The 14,834-nt window shown below is 42.0% G+C and overlaps 1 protein-coding gene across 2 annotated transcripts in view; it reads right to left on the bottom strand.

Annotated features, from left to right (window-relative positions):
- Positions 1–3,695: 3,695 nt before the first annotated feature.
- Positions 3,696–14,834, bottom strand: part of ANXA11 (annexin A11) — a 41,386-nt gene continuing 30,247 nt past the window's right edge. For both annotated transcript variants that reach the window (XM_081953774.1, XM_081953773.1), the window contains 3 exons: positions 8,313–8,371; positions 6,554–6,676; positions 3,696–5,151 (listed from right to left, as the gene is read on the bottom strand). In XM_081953774.1, coding sequence (XP_081809900.1) covers positions 5,092–5,151; positions 6,554–6,676; positions 8,313–8,371 — 242 coding nt within the window. In that variant the 3' untranslated portion in view covers positions 3,696–5,091. The remainder of the gene's footprint in view (positions 5,152–6,553; positions 6,677–8,312; positions 8,372–14,834) is intronic.

The raw sequence follows: 14,834 nt of genomic DNA, 5'->3' as shown, positions 1-14,834 counted from the left end.
CTGTGGGGGAAAAAAGCCAAGAGTAAAACAAGAAAGCAAAATGGAGACAGTGGGTAGATCTACTATCAAAAATGTGAGAAGGAAAAAGAAAAAAGAAAAAACCATAAAAGAGAATAAAAATCTTCAATCTTTTCTATGCCATAATCCAATTGAAAAAAAAAACCAAAATTGAAAACAACCACATATGGGACCCAACTTCAAAGCAAAAAGAAGTAAACACTGCCACCAGCAAAAAGAAAGAAAGAAAAAGAAATAGTTTCAAGGCTTCTTGTAAAGTTAAAGCTCTCTAAACAAAAGAAAAATAAATTCAAAACTTTTATAAAATGAAAGCCTTTCAAGATCACTCCAGGCTTACTCTTACAGTTGTTATCTATTCTCTCCAGGCAGAATTTCAAGGACTAAAAATTTCAGAGTGAGCACCTGTGTAAATAACTCTTCTCCTATCAGTCCTGGCTGAGCCAGTAACCTTGGAGAGCAACCTTTTCCAAACATTCATTCAAACAAAAAATAGAAACAAAGTTTCAAAGCTTCTAGGTTGCAGTGTTACTTATCCAAAACTTTCCCTCTCTGTATTGCATTCTCTGCCTTATTAAGAGAAAAGGAAAAAAAAGAATAAAAAGCCAAATGAGAAAAAAGAAAATAGTACAATGAACTTTAAACTGCTGTATATATAAAAAAGGTTCTTACACAGTGGAACAGTAGAACTTAGTTATCAAACAGTCCAAAAAGTAAAAGACAGAAAAACGGAAAAGAAAAAAGCCCGGTCCATTTAACACTATGCTGAATAGAAAGCCCAGTCAGGCTTCCGACAATAAAAAGGAGGGGAAAAAAGTAAAAAAACTTTCACTTTGACTGTAGCCTTATATTCGCCGCTTACTCTCTCTCATCAATCTTTATTTTAGATTAGTTCTCTTCATTTAGGGCAGTGGTTCTCAACCTTCCTAATGCCGTGACCCTTTAGTACAGTTCCTCATGTTGTGGTGACCCCCAACCATAAAATTATTTTCATTGCTACTATGAAACACCGGGAGCCACAAAACCTGGGTGGGTGTGGCCAACTCAACATCACTCCCACCCAGTCACATGACATTTCCCCCCCCCCCGACACGCCTACCAAGGTTTCATGGCTCAGTGTTTTCTGTGAGAATAGGGTCTCTCTCTTCTCTCCCCCTCCCTCTCATTTCTGTTTTTCTCTATTTTGCCTCTCCCTTTCTCTTCTTCCTTTTTTTCTTTTCTTCCCTTTCCCCCTCTTTCATTTTCTTTCTTTCTCATTGAATACGATAGCAAATCCAAAATAAAGTTATTAATTGTAGGAAATTGCTTCTCTGTAATCTTTTCATAGTGAACTCTAAGTTGATAGAAGCTGGCAAGATTGTACTAACAGCAGTAGGATATATATTTTGATTTCTTTTTGAGTTTGACAATATAATACGTTATCCAAAATTATAAATAATCTTATTTTTAGGTGCATTTTTTGTCATCTCTGTTATTTTCTTTTTTAAAAAATCAGACTTGCTTCCAATTTGTGCCTTATTGGCAAACTGCAGTTTTCTTGGCAAGAGATCTAGCTTGCCATTGCTTTCGTCATAGGTCTGAGAAAGTTAGTTTCTTTCTTTCTTTTCTCTTCCTTTCTTTCCCACTGATTTGTTTCCCTCTTTTCCCTCTCTCTCATTCTCTCTCTTCAGCTCTCTTTCATTTCTTTCTCCCTCTCCCCCTTCTAATTTGTTTCCCTCTATTTTCCCTACCTCCCATTCTCTCCTTCCAGCTCTCTTTCATTTCTCTCTCTCTCACTCACTTTCTCCCCTTTTCTCTTTCATCTCTTTTTTGCGTGTGCAAGCAAAATATCCTCCTGGGCCGGGGTCAGGGACAGGGACTCCTTCTGCTGCCGCCTCTGAGAAGTGAGTAGCTGGCTGTGCTGCACAGGAGACTCCTCAGCGTCCGACTCAGGTCGGTCCCCTTTGTGTTGACTCAGGAAAGAGCCGCAGCAGCCGTCTCTGGATGCAGAAAGGGAAGAATTCCAGAGCCCTGCGCAAGGAGAGCCCTGTGCAGTGCAGGAGAACTGGAGCTCTTCCCTCCCTGCACCCAACCAGCTGCTGCTGCTGCTCCCCATTCTCTTCCTTTCTGAGCCAACACGAAGGGGACCGCGGTTTGCGCAGACCTGAGTCTGGCGCTGAGGAGTCTCCTGCGCTGCTTACCCAGTTACTCACCTCATTGCACAGTGGCGACAGTGGGAGGAGAGTCATTGTCCCCTCCACCTTGATCCTGGCCCAGGAGGGTATTTTGCTTGCAAGCGCAAGAGATGAGTGCGAGAAAAGGGCTGGAGCTCTTCCCGACACTGAGTTGCCCATGAAGGACGCGGAATCGCAAAAGCAGGTGAGAGGCTCATGTCTTCTCAGGGCAGAGAGCAGATTGTGCGATTGGATCAGCAGGGAGCCGCAGGAGAGGAGCCAAAGCCTATTAAGACTGTTACCCATGCTAAGCATGGGTAACAGTTTTAATAGGGAATCTCAGTGTACGGGCATCCCACGTTCCTTTATTTTATTTTATTTTCCCCGCCTTGTTTTACGCCTCAGAAATGGTACCTCTTGGCTTCCGTAGCTCTGCCCATCAACCTCCATCACTTGGAGCAACCTGCTTTCCCAGTGTCCTCTGTGCTGCGCGCATCTCTTTTTCCCCTCCTCACTCCATTCCAGCTCCTACTTTCCCCCACCCACACCCCCATACACACACGTCTCCTTCCATCGTGCGGGGAACACGAGCTGCTCCTTCCCTTCAGGCCAGCTTCTTGCCAGCCTCTCCGTTGGAGGCTCCTCGGCAACCCCGGTGAAAAGGTCATTCGACCCCAAAAGGGATCACGACCCACAAGTTGAGAACCGCTGATTTGTTCTCATAAATCAGAAAAAAGGTAAAAATCTCACCATGAACAACACACTCTCTCCTGTACTTTCACTTCCAAAGCTGTCAGCAGTTTCACCAGCCTTAATGGCTGCTTCCTAGCCACTGGCAAGAGGGCTAATATTGGATCACCAAGAATTTGCGGGTGTCTCTGGGATCAGCAGGATATGCCCCTTCCTATCACCGTCTCTTTGGGACAGTTTAGGTCCAGTTGCACCATCCTGCGGCTGGAATTTTGGTGGCGGTCTCAGAGCCCTAAGATTGACCGTTGTGTCACGTGATGTCAGCTTCCGGTCCTGGAAGCCTCCTAAAGGATATGCACGGCCATTTTTACAATGGGAGCAGGGATTCGGGAGGCCAAAAATGCTGTATTCAGTGTATAAGACGCACCCAGATTTTCACCCTCTTTTTTGAGGGAAAAAGGTGTGTCTTATACTCTGAAAAATACAGTATGTCTGAATATGTGGCAGGCTTGAGGCCCTATACAAAGATGGCCTCCAAGCCTGACAACAGTAATGTCACATGAGAAACTATGCCAGGGGTGAAATCCAGCAGGTTCTGACAGGTTCTGGAGAACCGGTAGCAGAAATTGTGAGTAGTTCGGAGAACTGGCAAATATCACCTCTGGATGGCCCCAGAGTGGGTGGGAATGGAGATTTTGCGGTATCCTTCCCCTGCCATGCCCACCAAGCCACATCATACCCACCAAGCCATGCCCACAGAACCGGTAGTAAAAAAAATTGAATTTCACCACTGAACAATGCCCCAGACACCTGGCCCAAATAAGCGCTGCAAGAAACTGAGAAGATAGATAATTTTATTTAAACAATGTCTCTGTTTGTGTGTGTGTATGTTTTTAAAAAATGATTACATACATTTGGTTTAACAGGAATAACTCAAATCACTAATAGAGAAAGGTTTGGCATGTACAACCCGTAGAAAGCAGGCAATGGATGTAGCACAATTTAAGAAACAGTTTAATCCATAAAGAAAGAGAGAAATAGGCAATTGAGGAGGGCTGAGCCTTAAAACCAAGGGATCTATTTTGTGGGGGGATCTATTTCTGTGAAAAGCAGGATGGGTAGTGCTCCAGCTAATCTTAAATGTGGATTCTCAGCTCGGTTCTTACTATTACAAATTATTTGCAAATCAATATCCCTGAAAAAGAAGTTGTATCAACTGGGATTTCGTGACCAACCTGTGTTCCAAGAAAAGCATCTAACCAAAGAAGAAATGAGTGAATGGATAATTGGACTGGAAGGATCAGTGGGGTGAAAGATAGGGGAATTTTCATAGCATGCAGGAAGAGAATTGATTCTTCTCCTCCTTTCGTTGTCCCAATAAAAAATAATGTAATTGAAATTAGTATCAGGAATAAAAGGATTCATTGGCACAAATCAATGAATTCTCCAACTGAGGTCTCTAAAAGGTTGAATCAGGGCAGCTGCATCAAACTTTGTTCATCTGTTTCATTGCTCATCCAAGCAACTTGATCAGTCAAAAATAAAAAAAATTAATTAGGCTCTCTGGTTATTTTTTTTTTTAAATTTTGACTGATCAAATTTTTTGGATGACCAACGCAACGTTTCAGATGAGGCAGTTGGCATCATTCAACTTTTTAGATACCTTTGGCCTGGATGACTGAGTATTAATCGACGTTCTCCAAAAAATGATGCTTTGATTATACATCGAGTTTGGTTCTTGAGTTTGCCACTGGCTGAATTCCCTTCTCTTTTAAGGTGAAGGGGAGATAATTGAATTAGAAAAATCCCACGATCCAATGAATGCAAAAATTATTTTTCCCAGGCCACCAGCCAGATGCATGTTTCCCCCTCCAACAGTAATGAAATTTTTTAAAAAATTGGGAATCAAACGCATCATATTTTAGAGCAGGCACTTTTGATTCAGATTTTAAAAAAAAACACTCCATGCGTTTCAAACAATCAAAAAAAAAATCCATACAGTCAGACAAAATATTGCACACAAAACCATACAGGATCCTTCTGTACTCTGAAAGGAGCGTTTCTCAGATGCCATATTTGCATAGTTTCTCTTAAGAATGCAACAAAAATATCTCTTATCTACTACAGCAGCAATCTGATCCAGCAGTGGGAATTTTGACAGCTTTGTGAGAAAGGATAATATAAAGCCAGCTGTGATTTTGAAAGACACACTCTAAAATTCCAGATGTTCTACTTAGTCATTCCCGCCACACAGCTTGAGCAAGATTTTCCGGTAGTCCCCTGAAGTGTCACCCTGAAAGTAAAACAAAAACAAGACCCCGGATGTGAAAAGGAAGGAAAAAAGAAGAATGGAGGAGTGGAAGAAAATTGCTGGCCGGCAAATAAACCTCTCAAAAATCCCAAAAGTGCTTTTTTCCCCAAGAGGCAACTGGACTTTCTTTGTTTTTCCTCGAAGACATGTCACTTCTCTTCCAAGAAGCTTCTTCAGTTCTGAGTTAAAACTGTTCTAAAGTTAGAACTGAAGAAAGTTCTTGGATGAGAAGCAAAACATCTTCAAGGGAAAACAAAGTCCAGTTGCCTCTTGAAAAGGAAAAAGCGCTTTGGGACAACCATGACCTGTATGATGAAGAATCTCCATAGACACTCTGAAAAAGTACAATTTGCTAAATGAGCACCATCTATGAAGACTCTCAGTCCTCCAGGTCATGGCTGTGCGAAAGATACTTTTTTTTTTCCAACATGGCAACTGGACTTTCTGGTTTTTCTTTGAAGACTTTTCGCTTCTCATCCAAGAAGCTTCTTCATCTCTGACTAGATGGTGGGGAATGGAAGGATTTATACTCCTTGTAGACAGCTAGCCATTTGCATCCTTTTAGAAAGCTGTTGAGGCCACTTGGAGCTTTGTCTGTGTCCTAAGGATCACCTGAGTAGTGCAAATGGGTGTGGAGCTTTCTTGGAACTGCTGAAAGAACTGTGTTGTTGTTGCACTGTTGTCCCTGTGCCTATGTTCAGCACTGAAGGGACACAGGGAGGAAATATCCTGTAGAAAGCCCAGCTCCACAATAGTCCATTCAGCAGATCCAAGAAGATTCCACACCTATTTGCATCAATGCAATTGGGCGTTGGCGAACTGCCATGATATTTTCTAGCTGTTAGCATTTTATGTACCAGACGCCCCCTAAATCCCTTTGTTCATACAACACATGGCATTTTAAGCATATTATGTGGGAAAAGCCAAGGTGTAATCATTGTAAAAGGCAGCCTTTCTAGTGAAGCAAGAGATTGGTTGATATTCTATGCCGCCACCCAAAAACAACAGCCTGGATAAAAACTTTGTTAGAATATTCATGGCTGGGAGAGACATGGTAATAAGGTCAGCCAATAAAAAGGCATAGCATCTAAGTCAGCCAATGGGCGCTTAAACAGATCTGAGTCTGTGCTGAGAATTGAAACTGAAACTACTCTGTCTGCTCTGAACTCTGAACTAAAAACTCCTCTCTGCTGTACTGCTGCCTGTGTTCTGCTTGTAATTTCTACCATGTTGAAAGAATCTGCTATTGGTATTGTACATTTATTCATCTGTTATTAAGTATAAAGAGGTTAATGAATCCAGCTGAATCAATTATCTGTGTGTGCTTTCTGGATTTGATTTTTCTGCAACAAACTGATAAACCTGACCCTTGCCGATGTCTTACCGTGATGTCTGTGTAGAGAGATTTTCCGTACATTCTTTTGTATTCCTGCCGGATATCCAGCAGATCAACTTCACTACGTGAGACCATGATGCGTATGAGAGTTCGATCCTTGGTTCCTGCTCCCTAAAGAAGATCACAGAAAGGGTCAGAAAAATTAGGGGTGACATGAGAGCAATATTCCAGTATTTGAGGGGCTGCCACAAAGAAGAAGGGGTCAAATTATTCTCCAAAGCACCAGAAGGCAAGATAAGAAGCAATGGATGGAAACTAATAAAGGAGAGAAGCGACCTGGAATTAAGGAGAAACTTCCTAGCAGTGAAGATAATTAACCAGTGGAACAGCTTGCCTGCAGAAATTGTGGGCACTCCATCACGGGAAGTTTTTAAGAAAAGACTGGACAGTCACAGAGCTCCGGAGCTCTGTTATTGGCTGCAGATGCCTTCTGGCAGGCATCTGAAGGCAAAACGGAGGCTGGGGTGGTGCTTGCAAGTGGCAGCAGTGGCCACAGAAGGAGTGGGTCAGCAGCGGGCTCCTGCTTGGACGGGGCTGTGGGTGCACTGCCACAAGGTGAGTCAATAATTAGAACCCTCCAAAAGAAGGCCTAGCTGTTTTTTCCGGAGGTCAAAAAAAAATAAGACCCGGCCTTCTTTTTGGAAACACAGTATCTATATCTATCTATCTATCTATCTATCTATCTATCTATCTATCTATCTATCTATCTATCTATCTATCCATCCATCCATCCATCCATCCATCCATCCATCATCTATCTATCTATCTATCCATCCATCCATCCATCCATCCATCCATCCATCCATCCATTATCTATCTATCTATCTATCTATCTATCCATCCATCCATTATGTATCTGTCTGTCTGTCTGTCTGTCTATCCATCCATCCATCCATCCATCCATCCATCCATCCATTATCTATCTATCTATCTATCTATCTATCTATCATCTATCTATCTATCTATCTATCTATCTATCTATCTATCTATCTATCTATCTTCATCATCATCATTATCTATCTATCTATCTATCATCTATCTATCTATCTATCTATCATCTATCTATCTATCTACCTACCTACCTACCTACCTACCCACCCACCCACCCACCCACCCATCCATCCATCTATCCACCCACCCACCCACCCACCCATCTATCATTCATCCATCCATTCATCCCTATCTATCTATCCATCCATCCATCCATCCATCCATCCACCCACTCACGCACCTATCATCTATGATCGATCTATCTATCTATCTATCTATCTATCTATCTATCTATCTATCTATCCATCCATCCATCCATCCATCATCTATCTATCTATCCAACCATCCATCCATCTATCCATTATCTATCTATCTATCTATCTATCTATCTATCTATCTATCTATCTATCTATCCATCCATCCACCCACCCACCCACTCACCCATTCACCCACCTATCATCTATGATCTATCTATCTATCTATCTATCTATCTATCTATCATCTATCTATCTATCTATCTATCATCTATCTATCTATCTATCTATCTATCTATCTATCTATCTATCTATCTATCTATCTATCTATCTATCTATCTATCGGCTTTGATGACATGTACAATTATGATTGGGTGCAAGCCCAGCTCACATCTACATAACACATCCAAGCTAACACATTTTTCTTAATGAAGCCTAGATCCCTTGAATCTTTGAGCACACAACATTCTTTAAAAAGCATTTTGGCTTTCTGACTCAGTTACCTTCATGGCCTTGTGCAGCCTCTCTGCAAAGAAAGCTGGTGTGTTTTTCATGCACTTCACTGCAAAGGAAATTGAGATGACACATTAGTGACACTTTGTAAATTCATAGCAGGAAAGCACAGCAAACCTCAGAGGAAATGGCCCACTTAATGATAATAATGGTATTATCCCCCTTTATGTAGCATCTTGATTGCTCAAAATGCCCTGAGTGGATTCTATTTGTTAGTTGCTTGGAAAGGACCAAAGCAAATATCACTGCAAACGTAACACAACAACATGCTCTTTTTCCATTAATCACGTTGAGATGGGTCATAGAGATGAACACGGCACAGGTTTAACTTGCACACCAGCTATTACTAGAAATGAATGCAGTCACTCGTTACAATTACCAGATCCCCAATCCTTAATGAAGCCAAAGAGAAGCACAGAATTGTTTCATTAGATTCAGTAGGCAGGGCAGAAAGTTAACAAAAAACACTTTTAATTATACAACCATTTACATCATATATTTTAAATCTCTAAGAATGCTTTGCATATATCATATTTTATCAATCCAAACTGGCACAATGATTATAGTCTTTGTTGTGGCCCGCCAGCAGCCAGCAGAACTGGCAGCAGATTCGGATAGTGAGAAGGTTGGAGAGGAACATGGGCCAGTCCTGGAGTCTGGGGAAGGCTCTGATGAGGACTCTGTGTTGGAGGCAGAGATGGGACCATGTCAGTTATCAGCTGCCTTCAAAGTCAGACATCAGTGAGGCAGACAAACAGATGGAGCCTGTTCCCAGTGTGCGCATGTGCAGAGTTGCCAGACGAAGGGAACAGCTAAGGAAAAAGGGTTGACTTGGGAATGAGGCCACAGGTGTACGATGAATGGCCCCTCCCAGAGGAAATAAAAGAGGAGTGAAAGAGGAGTGGAGTTTTCAGGAGACAATTAGTTGGCTTCATTGGTTCGTGACTCTCTGAGACTCTTTTTTGCCAAGTTTTGCAGATATTAGCTTGACAGCTCTCCAAGCCAGATAAGGTCTGTGACTGTAAATCCTCCCTTAAAAGACTTTGCTGGCTGTGAATGAGCAGAATTCACAGTAAATTAATGAAAGGGATTTTTGTCGGGACAAGGAGTTTGCTTCATGCTCTTGGGAAGCCTCGGTCAGAACAATTGTATCGAAGATGAGAGATGGAAAACAGGCAATCTCAAGGCCATCATTTTGATGGACACTTCTTGATTTCATGGTACTTGAGCTATCATTTTCCTAAGTGAAGGTAACTTCTAACTCATGGTAGAATACAAAGGAGAATTACCAACAACACAAGGATGGCAGATAAAAGATTCAAGAGTTGAACTGCAAATCAAAATTATAGTTATGCAACTTTCACACAAAAAAGACGTTATCGTCTACAGAGGCTACCTTCTGGTTTGTTTGTTTTTTTAAAGAATGATTTCTCAAATCTCACACATCTAAAATGTTTTTCTGTTTTGGCATCATCAGATTTTGGAATTTACTCTTTCATATATTTAAGCACTTCTTATTAAACTTGATTTGAAACAAGAACTGTTGCTAAGGCAAAAAAAGTTTCCTGCCAACTAAGAAAATACCTTTAGTACAGGGGAAAAAAATAAAACTAAAATTTTCCCATAATTATGTGCAGTTAGTTACATTTTCTGTTCATAAAAAGGAATTATGCTTTATGTCACTTCTCCTTTGTCTGAAAGTTCAATGCATCATTTTCAATGAAGCACCTCTCAAGGCATTTCACTGTTTATTTACTAGATGTACTAAATTTATTTATCACTCCCCTATAGGTGGTGTGGCCTGCCAGCAGAGCTGGCAGCAGATTCGGACAGTGAGGAGGTTTGGGAGGAACATGGGCCAGTCTTGGAGTCTGGGGAAGGGTCTGATGAGGGCTCTGCATCGGAGGCAGAGATGGGGCCAGGGCTGTCTGACAGTTATCAGCTGCCTTCAGAGTCAGACATCAGTGGGGCAGAAGAATAGCTGGAGCCTGTCCAGAGCTCTCAGGAGAAGGGAACAATTGAGGAACAGGGGTCGACTTGGGAGTAAAGGCACAAGTGGACGCTGAATGGCCCCTTCCATAGGAAATAAATAGGAGCAAAAGAGGAGTGATGTTTGCAGGAGACAGTTTGCTTATTATTGGGAAGATTTGCTTATCTGAGTTTGTGCCTCACAGAGGCTCTTTGCCAGGTATTTCATTGTACAACTGTTGTGACTAGAAGCCCCCAGCCTGGCAACTCTCCAAGGACTGATAAGGTCTGTGGTTGCAGTTCAACTTTGAAAGGCTAATTGCTGGGACTTTTCTGGATGTGAATGCTAGGATATGTTATACCCTATATAGGAATATTAGCCAAATAAAAAGGATTTTTTTTCGGGACAAGGAATCTGTTTGTGATTCTGTTAAGCCTCGGTCAGAACAATAGGTTAGAAAGGTAAAGGTAAAGGTTCCCCCGCATATAAATCCAATAAATCCAAACCAATCCAATCCCCTCATGCATATGTGCTAGTCGTTCCTGATTCTAGGAGACGATGCTCATCTCCATTTCAAAGCCAAAGAGCCAGCGCTGTCTGAAGACGTCTCCATGGTCATGTGGCTGACATGACTAAACGCCAAAGACACACGGAATGCTGTTACCTTCCCACCAAAGGTGGTTCCTATTTTTCTACTTGCATTTTTACATGCTTTCGAACTGCTAGGTTGGCTGGGACAAGAAGCTGGGACAAGTAATGGGAGCTCACTCCGTTATGCGGTGCTAGGTATTCGAACTGCCGACCTTTCTGATTGACATGTTCAGCATCTTAGCCACTGAGCCACTGCGTCCCTAAGTTACAATAGGTTAGCACAGCACAAACACAGAATAAAAATAGCAATTGTAGATAGTTTTTAACTTACAACCATTTGTTTCACGTTTTAACAGCATTAAAAAAACACACGTTTATTTCCTATTAAATTTGCTTGTTGTCCATATCCCTGCAAGGGGACTTATGACTTTTACAATTGTAATTGTGAGTCAAGGATTATTTGTAATGTTAAAACTTGCAAAATCATGACCTAAAATAAAACCTAAATTGCATTCAAAGGACCATCACATATAATATTATTAGCATCTAGACATTCAAATGAATAAAGAAGCATTTGTTATTTTTTTAAAGCTTTACGGGGAGCCATGAAAAAGAAGAAATTTTAGCACTGTTAATAAAACTGACTTCAGATGTAATTCTGGTTCAGGTTGGTCCTGAAGGAGTATATGAATCAGTATTGGCTATTTGCTTTTATTCTGAATTGCTTATGTTACTATATAATTGTTACTGATTAAACCAATATTTGCTGTTTGCTTCTGATATGATATACTGCTAGAAATCATTTATTAAGAATTAAGCTTTGTTATTGGCTTCTGCTTATATTATTGTACACTGTCAGAAATTAATTATTTTCTAGCCTAGCAAATTGTAACCTTAATACTGGATGGCATTACTGTAAATGTTATCTCATTGCTGCATCTCGCTTCTATTCTTGGTTTCAAAGCTTGGCACATTCTTGAAAACATAGAAGAAACAGTGACATGGAAATATTAGGCCCCATAGATAAAGGGACCAAACTAGGGAGTTTTCCTGACTCATAAATCCTTAAAGCATTCTGCCAAAAAACAATTTGGCAAAGGGGGGCTGCCACGCCCTACACAAGGCTAGAGGAATCCTCCATAGATAAGGTAGACAGAGACAGGAGCTTGAACAAAAGAACGCTTTAAAGATCAGGTTGGTAACTAATCTTGGTCTCTGATTGCATGAACTTTGTTTCTATCTGCCTAAAAGGTATATAATACTCTGAGCCCCTCTTGCAGGGGGTGGCTATTCCTTACACACATTTGTTTGTATGTTTTGGATATAGTTTTGTCACCCAGCTTTTGCTATCGCCATAAATAAAAGCTGATACGTTTTGCGAGCCTCTTCTCAAGTCTCACTCTCTTTGGCATTTCAGTGGCTCGGGGAAACTGCTGGAAATTTACAGTCCCAAAGAACTCAATCCAGGTGAGAAAAATCTCTAAACTATGATGATAAACTCTGTCCTGCAGAAGAACCAGTCAGAATCCTGAACATAGAATTCAATCAGATGCAGCAATGCTTGAACTAACTCGAACTCTTTGCAATAAATGCGTATATGCAAATGGCAGGACACAGTGTTGTTAGGCCTGGAAGCCATCTTTTGCATTGGACCCTCAGGCCTGCCGCATTCAATGTTATGGGAAAATGGGAGGGGGGATTATATGGACTATGAGATAGATATATATATTTGTTTTCGTAGATTTTCACGGATGTAGGTATGCTGGTTTTGTTGTATTCGGGTCTTTTCCCGTGTAAGGTTGAGATTGTCTTTGCAACGTTTCGGCAGGATCTCACCTGCCATCTTCAAGCTGATATATATATATATATATATCAGTGGCGGGTTTCAAAATTTTTTAGAACCTCTTCTGTAGGTGTGGCCTGTTTTGTGGGGGTGGCTTGCCAGCCATGTGACTGGGTGGGTGTGGTCAACTTGTAAAATGTGGTGAAACTCACTTAACAACGCTCTTGCTTAGCAACCAAAATGTTGGCTCAGAAACTCTGGCATTTGAAGCACGCAAGTCTTAAAGCTGTCAAGTTACAAGACCCTTGCACCCCTAACCCTTTAGAAAAAAAAACCCAGGGTTTTTTGACAAACCTGACAAACCTGACAGCTTTAAGACTTGTGGACTTCAACTCCCAGAATTCCTCCTCTCGCTCTTCATCTTGATGATGGGCGGATGGGCGTGGGGGAGGGAGCTGGAACCGGTTCTAAATGCACTGTAGATTTGTGGAACCTCTTCTATAGAAGAGGTTAGAACTGGCAGGAACCCACCCCTGATATATATAGTCTAAACAACACTCCTTTCTCAGAGAGTCAAAGACATCTTGCCCTGCACCTGGAGGGGTGTGACTGGGCGGCATCTCCAGTTGTGACGATGCCTGATTGGGCCATGTGATGGATATGTGGGTGCTGGGCAGGGACTTGAACTTTTGTTTGTGTGGGGAAAACCTGGAAACTTCACATGCAAAAAACAGATTCATGTTTTCCCAGAGGTGCCAATATGACATATCTAATAAAATGGAACTTTGAGGAAACTCAGGCCTCGGAGTCTTCTTTCGTTGGGAGGGTGTTACTTGGAAGTTGTTTTTTTTATGCATACACAACCAATGCAATGATTGGGTGATCAGAAGAGATGGATAAAGTACAAAGACTCTAGAATGGCAGAGCATTCTGGATACAGATCAAAAGACGGGTTGGGTTCCGGCTGCCATTACTACCAGTTCGGTAGTAAAAAAAAACTTTGCGAGTATACACTGGCTTCGCTTGCGCACACCCCAGACATGTGATACGCCCGCCTGCACATTTCCATTTAAAATGATCTGCGCATGTGCACAACATTAAAAAACGAATAGATATTATATTTTCTTAATGAAGATTGGACCGCCAATCATAGAACCGGTACGGTCACGTGTCCGCCGGAGTTACTACCTATTTGGCAGAACTGGACTGAATAGGTAGGAACCCACCTCTGCTACAGTGATGAAAGTGTAACAGAAGCAAATCATGAATCAACTTCTTGGTAGATTTTGGAGCAAGGGTCTTGCAAAAAATCCATTATCCGTTATCTGGACTGTATAGAATTTAACAATTCTGAATGAAGGACAGACGATCTTCCATTTGGGCAACTGCCTTCTTGAGAGCCAAAGTCAGGGACGGGAAGGGGACGATCAAGAGAGAATACAGTTGTTTTTGTCTGATTTGACTTCAGCTTAAGACGGTGGAAACACCACAAGACAAAAATGCATACCTAGATGGTTGCAAAGAAAGGTCTGTATCCGTGATGGCGAACCTATGGCATGCGTGCCACAAGTGGCACTTATGGAGCCATTTGTTAGGGCACACAAGACGTTGCCCTGTCAGCTCCAGCACGCATGCGCATGCTGGCTAGCTGACTTTGGCCTTCTTTTTCAGGCATTTTCACCCCCGTTTTTCACCCTCTTCCAGTTTGCCCATAGAGCCATTTTTCATCCTCCGGAGGGCAAAAAATGGCCCTACAGGCAAACTGGAAAACTGTTCCTGAACTTCTGGTTTGCATGTTAGGTTGTTTTTTGCCTCTGGAGGCTTCAGGAAAGCCTCCTGAAGCCTCTGGAGGGCATCCCCAGGCTCCTAGAGAGCCTCCTGAAGCCTCTGGAGGGCCTCCCCAGACTTCTAGAGAGCATCACCAGGCTCAAGGGTTGACTCAACCTTTCATCCTTCCAAGATGGGCAAAATGAGGACCCAGACTGCTGGAGGCAATATGCTTGTAAACAGCTTAGAGAGGGCTGTAAAGCACTGTAAAGCGGTATATAAGTGTAAGTCCTATTACTATTGATTCAGTCTTCCTTCCTTCCTTCCTTCCTTCCTTCCTTCCTTCCTTCCTTCCTTCCTTCCTTCCTTCCTTCCCTCCCTCCCTCCCTCCCTCCCTTCCTT

This window comes from Natrix helvetica (assembly GCF_964273705.1).
Source record: "Natrix helvetica genome assembly, chromosome: 5".
NCBI classification, from domain to species: Eukaryota; Metazoa; Chordata; class Lepidosauria; order Squamata; family Natricidae; genus Natrix; species Natrix helvetica.
Note: the sequence above shows the minus strand (reverse complement) of the source record. Positions and strands in the feature narration are given on the sequence as shown.